Below are 17537 nucleotides of genomic sequence, written 5' to 3' on the forward strand. Positions count from 1 at the left end.
CTCGGTCTCTTGGGTGAACTGATGGTCCCTTGTGCGCATCCTTACCGGCCGGTTTATGATTGTAACGCCCGGATGCCTCTTCTGCACAATGTTTCGTTGCCTGCGGGGGCGGCTCCTTTGATTTATGTTGATACATCGGTGGAGGGGCCGGTGTGGCACCCTTCCCCGTTACGTCCCTGGATTTGTCCACCTCATGAGAGGCCTCCTCAGGTCCCGAAACAATCTCCTGAGGATGCCTTTTTCGGTAAATTTGCGCCGACCCCATGAGGGAATATTTCAAAGGGCTTTTCAAGGAGATATGTCCACCGGCGTCTCCGGGTCCACCTGTTCCTCCGGTGGTTCCGCCAGTGCCTCCTTTGCCCGTGGTGCCCCCCTGCTCTCCCGCCTTTGCCTCCATTGTCCCCAGTGGACAAGGCAGTGCCTGACATGGCTCAGTAGGATCCTGACCTGTCAGATGACCCTCAAGGCGATCAGGACAACGAGGACCTTCCCCGCTCTATCAGAGCCTTTCATGACATGGTACTGGACATGATGAGTTTCTTAGATGTTCCGGTGCCCGAGGCACCCGCTCCGCAGGAGGGCGTGCTTTTTGGGGCGTTCACCCTGTCTCCTTTGGAGCGTACCGGCCTCTTCCTGCAGAAGGACGTTCTGGCCGAGGTCTGAAGAGTCTGGGAAAAGCCACACTCAGGACTTTTTGTCAATAAAAAGATTAACGCGAGGTACAGGCTGCATTCTTGGGAAGAGGTGGCCCTGTCATCTGTTGGGAAAGATTTCGTAATTGTAGGTAATTTTCCTTCCATGTGACAACCCCTAAACTTTTTGCTGTGGTTTTTCACCTTGTTCTCGACTTTGCCAGAGAAGTGCAGCCTTCTGCCGCACTCCTCTGGGCTTTCGCTCCTTTCTTACGGGGAAACTGACATGCCCTTAAGACAGTCAGTACCGGGAAACGCTGTTTTCCGTAGTTTCTTTTATCATGTTGCGGCTTTCGTGCAACATGACACAAGAGGGCACTGTAAGCTAAGTTACTGCTCTCTTGGGTCTCTAGCCTTCTACAGGCCCTAGATACTCTTTTAGGATTGTAACTGATCGGTGCAAGTGATTCACGGACGGGAATGGTGGCAGCGATCGTTTCTTGTGTTTTGAGCTCCTTTTGGCGTTTTAAGCGCGTTTCTCGCGCTTAACCCAAAATGGTGCCCTGGCTCCCAAAATGGCCAGACCACGAGGCTCCTTTGTCCTGTCCGCTGACCGTCTTGCTCCCTTCACCTTCCCCAGGTCGAGCCGACCCGGGGCCTTCCTTATTTGGGCATGTACTTTCCCGCGAAACACGGATGCTTTCGCGGGCTTCTACATGCCTGGTGTGTGCCTCCAGGATGTGGGCTGGGATGTCTGGTCCCAATACACATCCTGGGTGCCAGAGAGTCTAGGGTGGTGTGAATGCATGGGACCACCGTGGTCCGTGATAGGTCCACGTATGGTGTGAGTGTTGATGAGCGGATCTCCCATTGGGTCCCCTCCGTTTTGGCGCGAAGGGAACCGTGGATAAGAGGGGGCTGGAAACACCACTACCATGTCGGATCTCCTGAGTTCTCACGAACGAAGGAATACAGGAGCCAAGTATCCTGCAACCAAGAGGCTGGTCCGAGGAATCGCTGGTGACCCGCTGAAGGACTGCTCCTCTGCACTGCTGTCGCCTTGTGAAACCCTTTTCACCTTTGATCGAACCAGAAGGCCTGTACTGGTACTTCAACCCTTGGAATAGCGGGGACAGCTATTCTCGGCATCTTCACCATCTCCTGCTAGTAAGCCTTCGGAAGCGTCTCTGGGCCATCCAGCAGACTGACCACCCTACACAGGAGTCTTGCTCTGTAACCGCCGCCAGGTTGTGTAGTATTTCGAGTCCTTGTCACTCTCACACGCTTCGTACATTTGGCGTTCCCAGGTCTGAAGTGAGTAGTGTACATTTGGCTCAGATACACACGGCCGCTCCGTTGCCTTGCTGTGATAACAAACTGTGCGGGTTCCTTTGTTTGGGACGTCTTTTACTCAACTCTGCTGCTGCAGAATCAACTCGACAACGAGACGTCCCCTGCTCTTCTGAACATGCCAGCGACTGAAACTGACGCGGAGAAGCCTGGGTCTGCTTACATCGGGGACCGGTGAGTAGCATAACTAGGAACTGGTCACCCTCCTGCAGGAGCCCATAGCTTTTCCCCGCTGTGTCAAAACAGCACGCCTTTCCGTACTCGCGCTCTGCTTCTGCCCACAGTGGAGGCTGCGCTTGAGTTGCGGAACACTGTTCTTCTCCATTTGTGCACTAAACTGAACTGCCTGATTTCCCTCGAAGAGACTCCCCTTTTGCCCGTTGGCACCAGCGTGTGCAGGTACTTTTGAGCACAAGGCTCCACTCTTCGTAGGGCTCGGACTTCCTTTTAGTTAGGTGCCTCTGAAGGCGGACTGGGTCTAAGCATTATTTTGCACTGCCTGTTTTCCTTCCCTTTTAGGTGGACTACACATTTCGTGCATCTAACGCTTGAGACTTGTTGTATTTGTATATATATTGTATTGGTATGGTATGTGTTGGTTTACTAGAGTTGTATTGTGATTTCTCGCTACGGTCATTGTTTTAAAGGCCTTGAAATAAATGTGTATATATTTTTCATATAACACCTGTTTGGAGTAGTTTGTAAGTGTCCTTGCTTTGTGTGCTCATTGCGGGCTTTCAGTCACCCTCACCCCTCTTGAGACCTAGTCTTGACTGCCGCGATCGCTACCCTGATTGGTCTGGCTTGTCCAGAGGTTACCCTGTTCCAAGTAATTAGGTTGGCCTTCTGAACTTCTGCGCCGCCAGGACAGAGTTCAGAAATCCGTCTTAACAAATTGGTGTACAGCGGTGGGATACGACTGAAGGTATCCAGTGTTGCGCACGAACTAAGGCATTTCAAGTTATTCCTACCAGGACACGTAGTGAATTGTTATAGTATAACTTTAAAAAGGCCATAGTCCTATCTAACAGTATGGAAACAAATACCTTGTTAACTTTAAATGCTTCCAAATCAGAAACATTGAAAAAGATGTGTGCGGAGAGAGGTGTTTCCTCTCGAGGCACGAAATTGGATATGATCCAAAGAAAGAAGTGGCAAGAAGCGCAGCTTGACGCTATAACTTCTGAGGACAGTGCGGAAGGAGGTGGGGCTGCTCTCACTGGTAGAACCGACGGTTCTGCCGCTGCACTGATCCACCGCGACCTCGAGGACAGGGAGGATGAGATGTCTGTGTCCTCTGCCAGTGCTGATGGGGAGGCTATGCTTGAATTCAAGAAGCAAGAGCTGCGTTTTAGGCAGAAGGAGCTTGAATTCAGCATAGCCAAACTAAAAATCAAACAGGCAGAAAAACAGAAAGACAGGGATCACCAGTTGGAACTGGCCAAGCTTCAGGTTGCAAATGGGTCCAAGGGTCCTGGACATGGGTCTGGGGCCTCCTCTCATCCACGGTTTCCGAAAGATCTGCTCAGTGCGTATGAGGAAAGGAATGACATTATGGACTGGCTGAATGCGTTTGAGTATGCATGCGAAGTTCAACAAGTTGACAATGCTGATAAGATTGCCTGGTTACTCAGCAGACTGCCCCATTCTGGCTGTAGTGCCATTATGGAAATGTCAAAGGCTGAGCGAGCTGTGCAATGTTAAGGCAAACTCTCATTTTAAAGTTTGGGAAGACTCCGGCCCAATATTTGAAACGATTCAGAGAGTATAAGAAAAAGGAAGGTGGTACTTGGGTATCTTATGTCACCGAATCCTTGAAAAACTTAACTGGCTGGGTCGAAGGTTATAAGGTTTCTACCTTCGAAGGCATGATAAATCTTGTCATGCTGGAACACATTTTTGCATCTTCTTCCCCGGAGCTTAAGCAGCATTTGGCCGATTCGAAGGAGATAGATCCTAAGAAACTGGCCATTGCAGCAGACTTATGGGTGTCACATCGAGTGTCCCATAAGGACAAAACTCATCCTGGTAAGCAGGAGGAAGGGAAAAAGTCCAAAGATAAGGAGGGTGGAGAATCTGATAAATCTTCTTCTCAAAAGGGCCACAAAAAGAAAAATAAGGGTAAGACACAAGAGAACTCACAGGGTAGTGGAGGTCAGCCTCCGAAACAGAACTCTGGTTACAATAAGCCTCCCTATGTAAACAGACCCAATGGATCTTGTTTTGCTTGTGGAGCAACTGACCACGTGAAGGGGGATCCCCGGTGTAAGGTTAGACCTTTGGGGGTCCACTCCGCTAATCTGGCCTTCTCCTCCTACGAGGAAGAAGAGATTACAGGAGCATCCTTCTCCTCTGACTCATTTCCCAGCGGGATAGAGGCTGAGGTAGTTTTAGTTTCCCTGGGTTCCTGGGAGCCTAAAGTCGCAGAGGCTTATGCTAGGATTCCAGATAATACCAAGCACTACTTTAAAGACAGTGTGCTGATCAATGGAGTAGATACTCCAGCTCTTAGGGATAGTGGGTGCAGTCGAACTGTAGTGGATTCTACCTTGGTAGACTCAGAGGAAGTTGCCAGAGCTACTCTGATGCCCACTAAGTTGGCTGACGGCCCACTCCATATGTTCCCAGTAATACCTGTAAATCTTACTTTAAATGGTACAGCAGTCAGGATTCCAGTGAGCATTCAGAGAAACGTCCCAGGAAAGGTCTTATTAGGTAATGATCTCAGAGCTTTAGGGCTCGTAGGAGACACTGCTGAAAGACACTACACACGGTCTCAAGCACGGGCAGCATTGGCCAAGACCAATACGCCGCCCCAGCCGAAGGGGAAACCCAAGGCGAAAGGAGTAAACAAGTCAAGACGAGGGAAAGAGAATATTCCCCCGAGCTCGCCTACCACTGCGGTGGAGGAAGTTGGTCAATCGCCCGGGCCTGACGAGGAGGTGGCGATGCCTGAAGTATTTGACCCCAGCGACCATCCTGAACTAAAAGACTTGTTAGTTGAAGCAGGTCCTGATAGGGACGAATTCAGTAAAGGCCAACGTGAGTGCCCATCTCTGGAAGGCCTAAGGAGACAGGCCTGCTCCCAGCTTGAGGGTGAACCTCCTGGGACGCATAGGATTTATTGGGAAGGTGGACTCCTGTATAGTGAGCCCACAGAGTCTACAGAAGGAGACCATAGGAGATTGGTGGTTCCCCTTGCTGTTAGGCCCTTCCTCCTGCAGTTGGCGCATGAAGTGCCCCTTGCTGGTCACCTTGGTATGAAGAGGACCAAGCAAAGGTTATCCATGCACTTCTACTGGCCCAAGATGGGGGTGCAAGTAGAAAGTCACTGCAGGAGTTGTGCCTCCTGCCAGTTATCTGGTAAGGTTGGCTCGACAATCCAAGCTCCATTGGTACCACTCCCAGTTGTGGGGGTACCATTCGAAAGGGTAGGGATCGACATCGTTGGTCCCCTTGACCCGCAAACATCCTCGGGCAATAGGTTTATCCTGGTGCTGGTCGACCATGCAACCTGATATCCTGAGGCCATCCCATTGAAAACTGTAACTGCCAAGTCAGTTGCAAAAGCTTTATTTGGCATATTTACTAGGGTTGGCTTCCCTAAAGAAGTTGTCGGATCGTGGCAGCAACTTTATGTCGAAGTATATGCAGGCTATGTGGAAAGAATGTGGGGTCACCTACAAGTTCTCTTCTGCATACCACCCCTAGACCAATGGTCTGGTGGAACGTTTCAACAGAACGTTAAAGAGCATGATTGGGGCTCTGGAAGAACCTCAGAGAAGAAAATGGGATCTGTTTTTACCATGCTTACTGTTTGCCTACCGAGAGGTACCACAGGGAGGGTGTTGGCTTCAGCCCCTTCAAACTTCTGTTCGGTCATCCTGTACGGGGACCCTTAGCCATAGTCAAAGAGGGATGGGAGATGCCCACTCCCCCTGTTACTACCAACGTAGTTGATTATGTGCTAGGGCTCAGAAAACGGATGGTACTTCTGATGGGCTTGGCTAGTGATAAATTGAAGGCAGGACAAGCGCTGGTGAAACATTGGTACGACCAGAAAACTTCCCTCATCAACTTTACACCTGGTCAGCAAGTCATGATCATGAATCCCATAAGGCCTCGAGCTTTACAGGACAAATGGTCAGGCCCTTACACAGTGGTGGAGCCCCTGGGTGAGGTTAACTATTTAGTGGACCTTGGAATGCCTGGACAGGCTCCAAAAGTGTTTCACGTGCATAGGCTGAAGGCTTTCGTCCCAAGAGTCGAAATCGCAGCACTGCTACTGGCTTCAGACGTTGAGGAAGAGGAGTCTGAACCTCTCCCCGACCTGTTCCAGAGCGGTCCATTTAGATAGCTCCTTTGAGGGTGTCCGAGTGGCCCCTCACCTGACTTCTGATCAGCAGGCTGAGGTGAAAAGTTTGCTTAGGAAGTTTTCCCCCCTGTTTTCACAGTCGCCTGGTTTGACACCTTGGTGCAAGCATAACATAGACACAGGAGACAGTGTACCTACCAAAAGTAGGGGATACAGGATGTCAGACAAAGTACGGTCTTATATTAAGACCGAGGTCAACAAGATGTTAGACCTTGGGGTGATTGAACCCTCTAGTAGTACTTGGCCCAGCCCTGTGGTTTTGGTTCCAAAGGCAGGCACTTCTGAATTGAGGTTCTGCGTGGACTACAGGGCTCTGAATGCTGTCACCAAGACAGATGCACACCCGTTGCCTCGAACAGATGAGCTGGTGGATACTTTGGGTGCCTCCAAGTACCTCAGCACGTTTGACCTCACTGCTGGCTATTGGCAAATAGCTTTAGCAGAACATGCCAAGGAGAAGACAGCATTTTCTACTCCAGACGGCCTTTACCAATTCCGGGTAATGCCGTTCGGGTTGAAGAATGCACCTGCCACTTTCCAGAGGCTTGTGAATCATGTTTTGAATGGGTTGGACGAATTCTGTCTTGCATATCTGGACGATATAGCAGTTTTCAGTGCCACCTGGGAAGACCATGTGAAACACCTCAGGATTGTGCTCCAGGCTCTTCAGAAAGCACACTTGACCATAAAGGCTAGTAAATGCCAGATTGGACAAGGCTCAGTGGTTTACCTTAGACATGAAGTAGGTGGAGGGACGATACAGCCTCTTCCCAGTAAAGTACAAGCAGTACAAGACTGGCCTACCCCCACTACACAAACCCAAGTGAGAGCCTTCTTAGGACTCACGGGGTATTACCGAAACTTCGTGGCAGACTATGGCACCATAGCTGCCCCTCTGACTGCCCTCACCACTCCGAAGAAACCCAAGAAGGTAACTTGGACCGACGAGTGTGAGAAGGCCTTCAATGGCTTAAAAGACTCCTTGTGCCAGGCCCCTGTCCTCAGGGCCCCTGATTATCAAAGACCTTTTATCGTGCAGACGGACGCCTCTGACACTGGGATAGGAGCTGTACTATCACAAGTAGATGAGAAGGGTAAGGAACACCCTATTGGTTTTATTAGCCGCCAGCTTAAGGACAGAGAGCTCAGATGGTCCACGGTAGAGAAAGAATGTTTCTCTGTTGTGTGGGCCCTAAGGAAGCTGAGGCCCTACCTCTATGGGACCCACTTCACTGTGCAAACTGACCATAAGCCCTTAAAGTGGCTAATGAACATGAAGGGGGAGAATCCAAAGTTGCTTAGGTGGTCCATAAGTCTACAAGGCTTCGACTTCACTATTGAGCATAGGCCAGGTGTCCAACATAGCAATGCTGATGGGTTGTCCAGAATGTTTAACCGACCTGAACAAGAGACTCATCCAGGGGTGGATTAGTTCCCCCTGTCCATAGTCTGGGAGGGGCGAGTGTTAGGAAAGATTTCGTAATTGTAGGTAATTTTCCTTCCATGTGGCAACCCCTAAACTTTTTGCTGTGGTTTTTCACCTTGTTCTCGACTTTGCCAGAGAAGTGCAGCCTTCTGCCGCACTCCTCTGGGCTTTCGCTCCTTTCTTACGGGGAAACTGACATGCCCTTAAGACAGTCAGTACCGGGAAACGCTGTTTTCCGTAGTTTCTTTTATCATGTTGCGGCTTTCGTGCAACATGACACAAGAGGGCACTGTAAGCTAAGTTACTGCTCTCTTGGGTCTCTAGCCTTCTACAGGCCCTAGATACTCTTTTAGGATTGTAACTGATCGGTGCAAGTGATTCACGGACGGGAATGGTGGCAGCGATCGTTTCTTGTGTTTTGAGCTCCTTTTGGCGTTTTAAGCGCGTTTCTCGCGCTTAACCCAAAATGGTGGCCTGGCTCCCAAAATGGCCAGACCACAAGGCTCCTTTGTCCTGTCCGCTCACCGTCTTGCTCCCTTCACCTTCCCCAGGTCGAGCCGACCCGGGGCCTTCCTTATTTGGTCATGTACTTTCCCGCGAAACACAGATGCTTTAGCGGGCTTCTACATGCCTGGTGTGTGCCTCCAGGATGTGGGCTGGGATGTCTGGTCCCAATACATATCCTGGGTGCCAGAGAGTCTAGGGTGGTGTGAATGCCTGGGACCACCGTGGTCCGTGATAGGTCCACGTATGGTGTGAGTGTTGATGAGTGGATCTCCCATTGGGTCTCCTCCGTTTTGGCTCGAAGGGAACCGTGGATAAGAGGGGGCTGGAAACACCACTACCATGTCGATCTCCTGAGTTCTCACGAACGAAGGAATACAGGAGCCAAGTATCCTGCAACCAAGAGGCTGAACCGAGGAATCGCTGGTGACCCGCTGAAGGACTGCTCCTCTGCACTGCTGTCGCCTTGTGAAACCCTTTTCACCTTTGATCGAACCAGAAGGCCTGTACTGGTACTTCGACCCTTGGAATAGCGGGGACAGCTATTCTCGGCATCTTCACCATCTCCTGCTAGTAAGCCTTTTGGAAGCGTCTCTGGGCCATCCAGCAGACTGACCAGCCTACACAGGAGTCTTGCTCTGTAACCGCCGCCAGGTTGTGTAGTATTTCGAGTCCTTGTCACTCTCACACGCTTCGTACACTTGGCGTTCCCAGCTCTGAAGTGAGTAGTGTACATTTGGCTCAGATACACACGGCCGCTCCGTTGCCCTGCTGTGGTAACAAACTGTGCGGGTTCCTTCGTTTGGGACGTCTTTTACTCAACTCTGCTGCTGCAGACTCAACACGAAGACGAGACGTCCCCTGCTCTTCTGAACCTGCCAGCGACTGAAACTGACGCGGAGAAGCCTGGGTCTGCTTGCATCGGGGACCGGTGAGTAGCATAACTAGGAACTGGTCACCCTCCTGCAGGAGCCCATAGCTTTTCCCCGCTGTGTCAAAACAGCACGCCTTTCCGTACTCGCGCTCTGCTTCTGCCCACAGTGGAGGCTGCGCTTGAGTTGCGGAACACTGTTCTTCTCCATTTGTGCACTAAACTGAACTGCCTGATTTCCCTCGAAGAGACTCCCCTTTTGCCCGTTGGCACCAGCGTGTGCAGGTACTTTTGAGCACAAGGCTCCACTCTTCGTAGGGCTCGGACTTCCTTTTAGTTAGGTGCCTCGGAAGGCGGACTGGGTCTAAGCATTATTTCGCACTGCCTGTTTTCCTTCCCTTTTAGGTGGACTACACATTTCGTGCATCTAACGCTTGAGACTTGTTGTATTTGTATATATATTGTATTGGTATGGTATGTGTTGGTTTACTAGAGTTGTATTGTGATTTCTCGCTACGGTCATTGTTTTAAAGGCCTTGGAATAAATCTGTATATATTTTTCATATAACACCTGTTTGGAGTAGTTTGTAAGTGTCCTTGCTTTGTGTGCTCATTGCGGGCTTTCAGTCACCCTCACCCCTCTTGAGACCTAGTCTTGACCGCCGCGATCGCTAGCCTGATTGGTCTGGCTTGTCCAGAGGTTACCCTGTTCCAAGTAATTAGGTTGGCCGTCTGAACTTCTGCGCCGCCAGGACAGAGTTCAGAAATCCGTCTTAACATCATCTTGTCCGCCTCCCTCCTCCACAGTGGTGGCTGCGGCCACCTTGCAGTCCAGGCCTGCAGCATCCTCTTCCACGACGGCTACTCAGGTTCTGGGAAAGGAGGACAAGCTCCTCGACTCCCTCGGGAGGAAAATCTTCGCCAACTCGGCCTTGCAGCACAGGCAGGCCAACGCCAAATTGATATTGGCGGGAACTAACATGCGGATGTGGAAAGGTCTGTCGGAGTTTGAGGAGCATCCCGGTCGAGAAGCTGGAAGATTTCAAAGGAGGCCTTTCCGATGCCAGGGTCTTGGCTCAGGATCTCCTGGAGGCTGCGGCTCATCACGTAGACACCTCGGCTCGGGGCCTGATGCTTGGGGTTGATACCTCACGGCAGGCGTGGCTGCATGCCACTAAATTGTCTAAGGAAGTGCAAGACAAGGTGTTGGACCTTCCATTCGATGGTAAGGAGCTTTTTCATTCTTCTACTGATGTAGAGAGCTCACCAAAACCAAGGATAGCACTCAGACAGCTAAATCATTGTATGTTCTGGTTAAAGCTCCTTTCAAATCCCAGAGACCGTTGTCGCAAAGTCGACCTTCCTCTGGGTTTAGGGGCTTCCTCGACCACAAATCTCGCAGAGTGGATACTCCTGCGGGGAATAACCGCCGTAGACAACAGCGTACGCGGTTTTTCTCCCGCTCCTCAGCCTCCTCAGCAGGTTCAGGTGCAACGCCACCGATAAGCCTGCCAAATGAGGGTTTTCAGCGCTCACACGAGAGCCCGGTGGGAGGACCCATTGCGTCTCATTGGGAGGTGTGGCAGACCATCACAGAAGACGGATGGGTCTTGTCAGTCGCTCGAGGGGGCTTCCGCTTACCTTTACCCTCTACCCCACCCCTCAACGCTTCTTTTCAGCTGTCGGGCTCACCCTCCCTCAAGGCCGATGTTCAGAAACTTCTGGACCTCAGAGCTGTGGAACCCGTTCCCCTTGGGGAGCGAGGGGAGGGCTTCTACTCCTGGCTGTTTACGGTGCCCAAACCCAACCAGGCTGGCCTGCGCACCATCCTAGACCTTTCCCAGTTCAATCTTTTCCTACCCCAAGAGGAATTCAAGATGATCACGCCCGGCCAGATTCGCTCCTCTGTGCAGATGGGCGATTGGCTCAGCGTGGTGGATCTTCAGGATGCGTACATGCATATCCTGATTTGGAGTCCACACAGGAGATGCCTCTGCTTCTCTTTGGGAGAGGAGCACTTCCAGTTTCGGGTGCTTCCTTTTGGCCTCAGCTCGGCGCCGCGTGTCTTCACGAAGATGATGTCGGTGATTGCGGCCTATCTTCATCTTCAGGGTATCCATGTGTATCCTTATTTGGACGACTGGCTCTTACGCAGCCCTTGTCCGTTGGCAGCAGTGGGCAACCTCCAGTCTCTTATTCAGCTCCTGTTCCATCTTGGGCTGTCGGTGAACTGGCGGAAATCCTCCATGACGGTCTCACAGGACTTGATCTTCCTGGGTTTTCGTTGGAACACGATCGACTGCCGAGTGTATCTGACCGGGGACAGAATGGCGGATCTGTTGGCCACGTGTCAGATGTTTGCGCAGTCGTAGAGCATGTCGGCCTGGTGGTTCCAGAGGCTTCTGGGCCTCATGTGTACTGGCTCTTCCTCTTGCTCGTCTCAAAATGAGACGGACCCAGATGGCTCTTCGGAATTCATGGTGTCAGGCAGTGGATCCGGATTCCATGCGGATAATGATTCCGGATTCCATGAGAGTGGACCTGGATTGTGGTCATCTCTCAGCAATCTGTCTGGGGGCGCGAGGTTTCAGGACCCGGTCCCCACGGTGACGTTCATGACGGACTCCTCCCTCCTCGGGTGGGGTGCGACATTAGATCTTTTTCAGGTCTCGGACCTCTGGTTTTTCAGGACAAGCTCCTGCACATAAATCATTTGGAGCTTATGGCGATCTTCCTAGCGCTCAGGGCTTTCAGACCGCTCATTGTCAACAAGGTGGTCCACATAAGAACGGACAATGTGGTATCAATGTATTGCATAAACAAGCAAGGGGGAACAAAGTCTCCCCCCCCCCCCCCCGTGGACCTGTCCATCCAGATTTGGAAGTGGGCCGTGCTTCATGGTGTGTGGCTGCTTGCAGTGCACATCCCGGGCTAGCTGAATGTCACAGCGGATGCCCTCATCCGGCGGACAGTGGTCAGCTACGAGTGGGAGTTGAAGGCGGAGGTCCTCTTATGGATTTTCTCGCGTTGGGGCACACCGGAGGTGGACCTCTTCGCTACGGCGGTAAACAAGAAGCTTCCTCAGTATGCCTCCAGAGGGGGGCTGGGAGCCTCCTCTCTGGGGGATGCTCTCGAGATTCCATGGCACAACATGCGAGCTTACGCCTTCCCGCCTCTGCCTCTAGTTCATCGAGCAATTTGGAAGTTGAAGAACTCTGTGAACTGTTCGCTTCTACTGATAGCCCCGTGGTGGGCGGCCAGGTTTTGGTTCTCAGAACTTCAACACCTGTCGGTGTATCTGCCGATCAGGTTACCAGTAACTCCCGATCTTCTTCACAAAGGGGAACAACAGATGTGGCACCCCTCCCCACAATCGCTCAGCTTGGCGGCATGGTGCCAGAGTTCAAGTCTTTAGAGCACCTGAGTTTGTCTGCGGATAACATGCGCATTATCCAGGCAGCCAGGAAACCCTCGACCAGATCTCAATACAGGAGTAAATGGCTCAGGTACTGTCATTGGTGTTTGGAGAAGAAGTTGGATCCGAGGGTGGCCACGATTGACACAGTGCTGTCCTTCGTGTCCTCCCTAGCAGAGTCAGGGGTTCATGTTCTGTCATGCAGGACGTATCTCTCAGCGGTTTCTGCGTACCTTTCTACAGACCTGTGTTCTTATTCTCTAACTAACCCAGTGGTGAAGAGGCATTTTGCTGGCTTGACACGCCTCTACCCTCCGGTTCGTAATCCGCACCCGCCATGGGTCATAAATGTTGTCCTGACGGCGCTGTGCCATAAACCCTTTGAACCAATGGCTACGGTAGACTTCAAGTACTTGTCTTGGAAAGTGTCCTTTCTGGTCAGCGTTACGTCAGCGAGGAGAGTGAGTGAGCTCCTGGCATTGTCGGTGGAGCATCCTTTCTTGGTCTTTCACACAAGGACAAGGTAGTCCTTCGGACAAACCCGGCTTTCCTACCGAAGGTAGTGTCCGAATTCCATCTGAATCAGTCGATCTCCCTTCCGGTCTTTTTTCCGAACCCTGCCTCAGAGGCTGAAAGAGTTCTACACTGTCTTGATGTCCGAAGAGCTCTTAAGTTCTACCTGGACAGGGCTTCCGAGCTTAGGAGTTCTTCTCAACTTTTTGTGACCTTCGGTAACCCTCAGGGCAAGCCGGCGTCTAAGGCAACTATTTCCAGGTGGATTGCCGCCTGCATCACGGATTTCACCGTTCAAAGGCTGAAACCTCCTAAAGGTATCCATGCACACCTGGTGCGGAGCAAAGCAGCCGCGGGTGCTTTTCAGAAATATGTTCCCTGGGAGTCCATCGCTAGGGCAGCTACTTGGGCCTCCCCATCTGCTTTCTGTAAGCATTAGTGTCTCGACATGAGCTCTAGAGCTGACGCTCAGTTTGGTCAGGCTGTGCTGAAGAACCTGTTTCAGTAAGGGGTATTTCCATCCACCCGTAGTTCCTGTAAGGAGTGCTTGGGAATCTCCCACAAGCATGGAGGAAAGGGGACGGGACGTAGGAGTATTACCAGGTTACTCACCGTAGTGACCACATTACTCCTAGTCCATAGTCCCCTTTCCTCCATACGCCCGCCCGCCGTCTCCTCTAATAAGGTTCCTCTGTTATTGCTAATGGGTCTTTGACCCGGCGATAGAAAAGGACTGATGGGCGATGCGCAGGGCGGAGCCAAGATGGGCGGTGTTACGGCCGCGTGCCGGGCAACGCGCAGGAAAGAGAGGAGGGACACATTTTGGAAAAAAAAGTGATGCTTTTTACAAAGTGCTCCGGTCCTGTCCCACAGGACGGAGAGATGTCCCCACAAGTATGGAGGAAAGGGGACTAAGGACTAGGAGTAAGGTAGTCACTACGGTGAGTAACCTGGTAATTTCCTAAAATCTGTTGTTATGATGTTTTATAGCACAATGCAGTTTATGATTTAGACCAAACATTTGTTTTTGCATCATTCAGGATAACGCTAGAAGAAAATCTTATATGGACATTGAGGAACATGGTGCTGATTAAAAAAACTAGGCACAGTTCCAAAAAAATGTAGGTCATACCTCTCCCCTTTTTCTGAACATAAGATTTGGAATAAACCTGACTGGGAGGACAACATGACTCAAAAGCCAAGGAATCCAGAAAAAATAGAGGTGGGGCTCAAAGCTAGTCAAAAGAACTCCAAAAAAGGAAATTGGCCCTAACGTATAGGTCGTGGGATTTACAAAAGCTAAAACTGCAACACACTCCATTCAGGTTGATTTATTTTTCAGCATCCTTCCATAAGACCTAACAAATTGGAGGGGCGGTGACAACAAATACTGTATATATTCCGACTGATCTTTATGGACCACCACAAACAAAATTCAGGGAAAGACTGGCATACTTTCATTTGTTCTTCAAAATGTATAATTGCTATAGCTATGAATCCTTACAGTCCGTTATCCTGTATGAAGGAACATATGCCATTTCACTATTTTATTGTAGCAGCTAGAAAGCTAGCACCTTCAAATATTCAGTGTCTACATTAGTTCTAAATGATAGGATCCAGGTTTAACTTTGAGTATCATTCATTTTATAAGTAGGTATTCTGGTAAAATGGAATCACTTGTCCTCTGACAATGATCATTGGTAAAATGGCATCACGTATTGTCCTCTGACAATGGTTTTTGCTTGCGTGTTTATGTGACCACAATATAAAATGTCTGTTTTCAAGGTAGCCATGCCCCAGACAGGAGGGTGGTACAATTAATTTGGAAAAAAATAACGCGCATCTTGCCATTTAAGAAAAATATTCCAGCGCTGATGTAATCATGGTTGTCAGGAGTCATTTACGCCACACTTATTGTTGAAGCATTACTACTCCACATTTCAACATAATAAAAGTTAAGTTTGTTTAAACTGCTCTCTGAGTTTTGCTTTTGATCCAAACTTGTCATGCTTATGATTATTGCTGCTCATTGGTGTATTTTTTCGGTGAGAAATACATGCACACTGATAGGCTTGCATAGTGCTATAATAAACTTCTGTTGATCTAATGATACAGGGAGAGGTGTGTGCATGAAGACAATGCTGTAGTTCTAATGTTGCGCATAGAGCGGTCTGCAAAGAAGGAGAATACTCTGCAATAGTTCTGATACCCAGAGAATCCTCATGGAAAGAGAACATTTGAGTTCCAACAATGCACATAGAGACCTGCATAGAAATTAATACTCCATAAAAGTTATTACAATACTCGAGGCCTGCCTAGGAAGAGAATACTCTCTTATAGTTCCAATACAGCAGAAGAGTCCAGTTCTAACGATAATCTGAGAGCCATGCATAGCGAGAAAATACTGATGATACACAGAAAGGCCTTTATAAGATTGGGTTACTATAGTTGTAATGATACACATATATTTGGAAGAGAATGCTAAAGCTCTGTTACATTTACACCACTTGTAACCACCACATGCCTTCTTATCTTGCCTTGCTATGCAGATTTTCAATCACACGATTAAAGCTATAGTACGGGGGGAGGAGGGGTCATGTAACACTGTGTACCAGTACCAAGAATTTGTAGTATTATGCATTTTTACTATACTCATTGAAACAGTATTTTGTGTATTTAAGGAATCAAGAGCAAAAAAGAAGATTGGTATGGTGATAGCCCAACCAAGAAGCAGAAAATAGATTTCAACGGTAAGATGGGTTTGGTGGCCACTCTGCCAATAGCGCATTGCCATAGTTTGAATTATTTAATTACTGAATTCATGTGTGTGCCTCTTAATGTTTGAGTAGCAAGGTGATCATTCACCAATATTTCATGCTTTATGCTGGTTCCATATCCTTGCAGTATCAGTTTGGACCGAAAACGGCAGTGTTCTGTCACAAACCATCTGGCGAGCAATTCAAAATGTTGGTACCATAATTTAAATTAATGTAAAAGTGGTAATTATCATTTAGCTAGCACATATTGATCAACATCAGAACAACCTTAAAGTTAGCTAGCATGGTGGTCAATAAAATACTTTGTGCTTTGAAGGTTTCCTATTTGGGAATGCAATGGCCTTCTGAGTTCAAGACTCCCTGTTGATTTGATTTGTTTAGTTTCACAGCACCGATTGTGATCACAATCGCATCTGGCTACTTGGAACATAGAAAGTCGTACAATGAAAATCCCCATCAATCACAATGAAAATCCCCATCAATCAAGCTACTTCAAGGGCAGTGAAAATACACTTTATTTTAAAACCTTTAACATTTATTTACACTTGTCAGGTACTGGATTTGCATTACAAAGGGCTGGGTTGTGGACGGAAGCCCAAGTGCTTCTTTCTTTAAAAAATAGCTTTGGGTATAAACCAAGTGTTTTAAGACTAATTGACTGGGTTTGTGCTAAAAAAAACAAATAGTTATCTATCTCTTTCTAACTAAAGGTCAACCCGATCAGGAAATGGAGAAAGAAAGGGTGTATTACAGCATGCTTCACACTAGAAGTTCCCACCCAACAAACGAACCCTCAAAATAATGTTTTCAATTTCAAGTGTGTCTGGATACCTGTTTTTTCCCCCAAAAATATATTTCTAGCTGGGTTCATTTCAGACGACGGTTGCTAGAATTGTATATTTTATTTTTGCCACAGGCAGGATTTGGGATAATAGACTACCTGCAATTATAATAGTAAAAAGAATACTAGTGCACAGGGGCCACATTAGTAGAATTCAGCTGTTTTCCAGATCCCACCACAAGTTTATGATGGAATTTGGGATCCCACACCCGAATTTTAACTAGCAGCATTTTCAAACGTTGGCTCAGAACTACCAGAGAAGACCACAGCAGGTATAGAGTAAACTGCATTTTCATTCCAATGGTATTATGCGCTGTAACCTTTCGCATTCTGTGCAGTCACACTGGCTAATAACCGTGGAGACAGAGGTGTAAGGTATTGGCATAGTCTATTTTGGAATTCACCAGTGAGCCCACAAGAATTATGCTCGCTCGTAGTATACATTGTAATTCATATTGTCATCCCATACCATTTCTCAGGATTTATCTTGATATGGGGCTGTAATAATGAAATGTAAGTGGGGTATGTATTTACTCATAAGCTTATGGCTGTCTTGAAATATGCCGTATCCTGTGATATTTATTGAAGCGAAGGGGTCAAAACAGCCTTGCATTTAGCTGTTCCCCAGCCCAATGACATCTTGAAACGTGGGACCTTCATAACCTGCAGATGCAGCAGTCGAGCATTATTCTGATAACCATTCTAAACAAAGAAAACTCAGCAACACTTGCTCCACATTTCCATGAGCGCCCCCTCCTCCCCCCACCCCACCTCCCTCTGGCCCTCTATTACTGATAGAAACACCATTGTCTGCCAAACAGTAAAAGAAGAGG

At 48.9% G+C, this 17537-nt stretch overlaps 1 protein-coding gene across 3 annotated transcripts in view; it reads left to right on the forward strand.

Moving 5' to 3' along the window:
- LOC138513586 (uncharacterized) overlaps positions 1 to 17537 on the forward strand; it is a 378986-nt gene that overhangs the window by 259949 nt on the left and 101500 nt on the right. For all 3 annotated transcript variants that reach the window (XM_069628563.1, XM_069628562.1, XM_069628564.1), the window contains exon 4: positions 15768 to 15836. In XM_069628563.1, coding sequence (XP_069484664.1) covers positions 15768 to 15836 — 69 coding nt within the window. The remainder of the gene's footprint in view (positions 1 to 15767; positions 15837 to 17537) is intronic.

This window comes from Ambystoma mexicanum, chromosome 12, assembly GCF_040938575.1.
Source record: "Ambystoma mexicanum isolate Mex_15411 chromosome 12, UKY_AmexF1_1, whole genome shotgun sequence".
NCBI classification, from domain to species: domain Eukaryota; kingdom Metazoa; phylum Chordata; class Amphibia; order Caudata; family Ambystomatidae; genus Ambystoma; species Ambystoma mexicanum.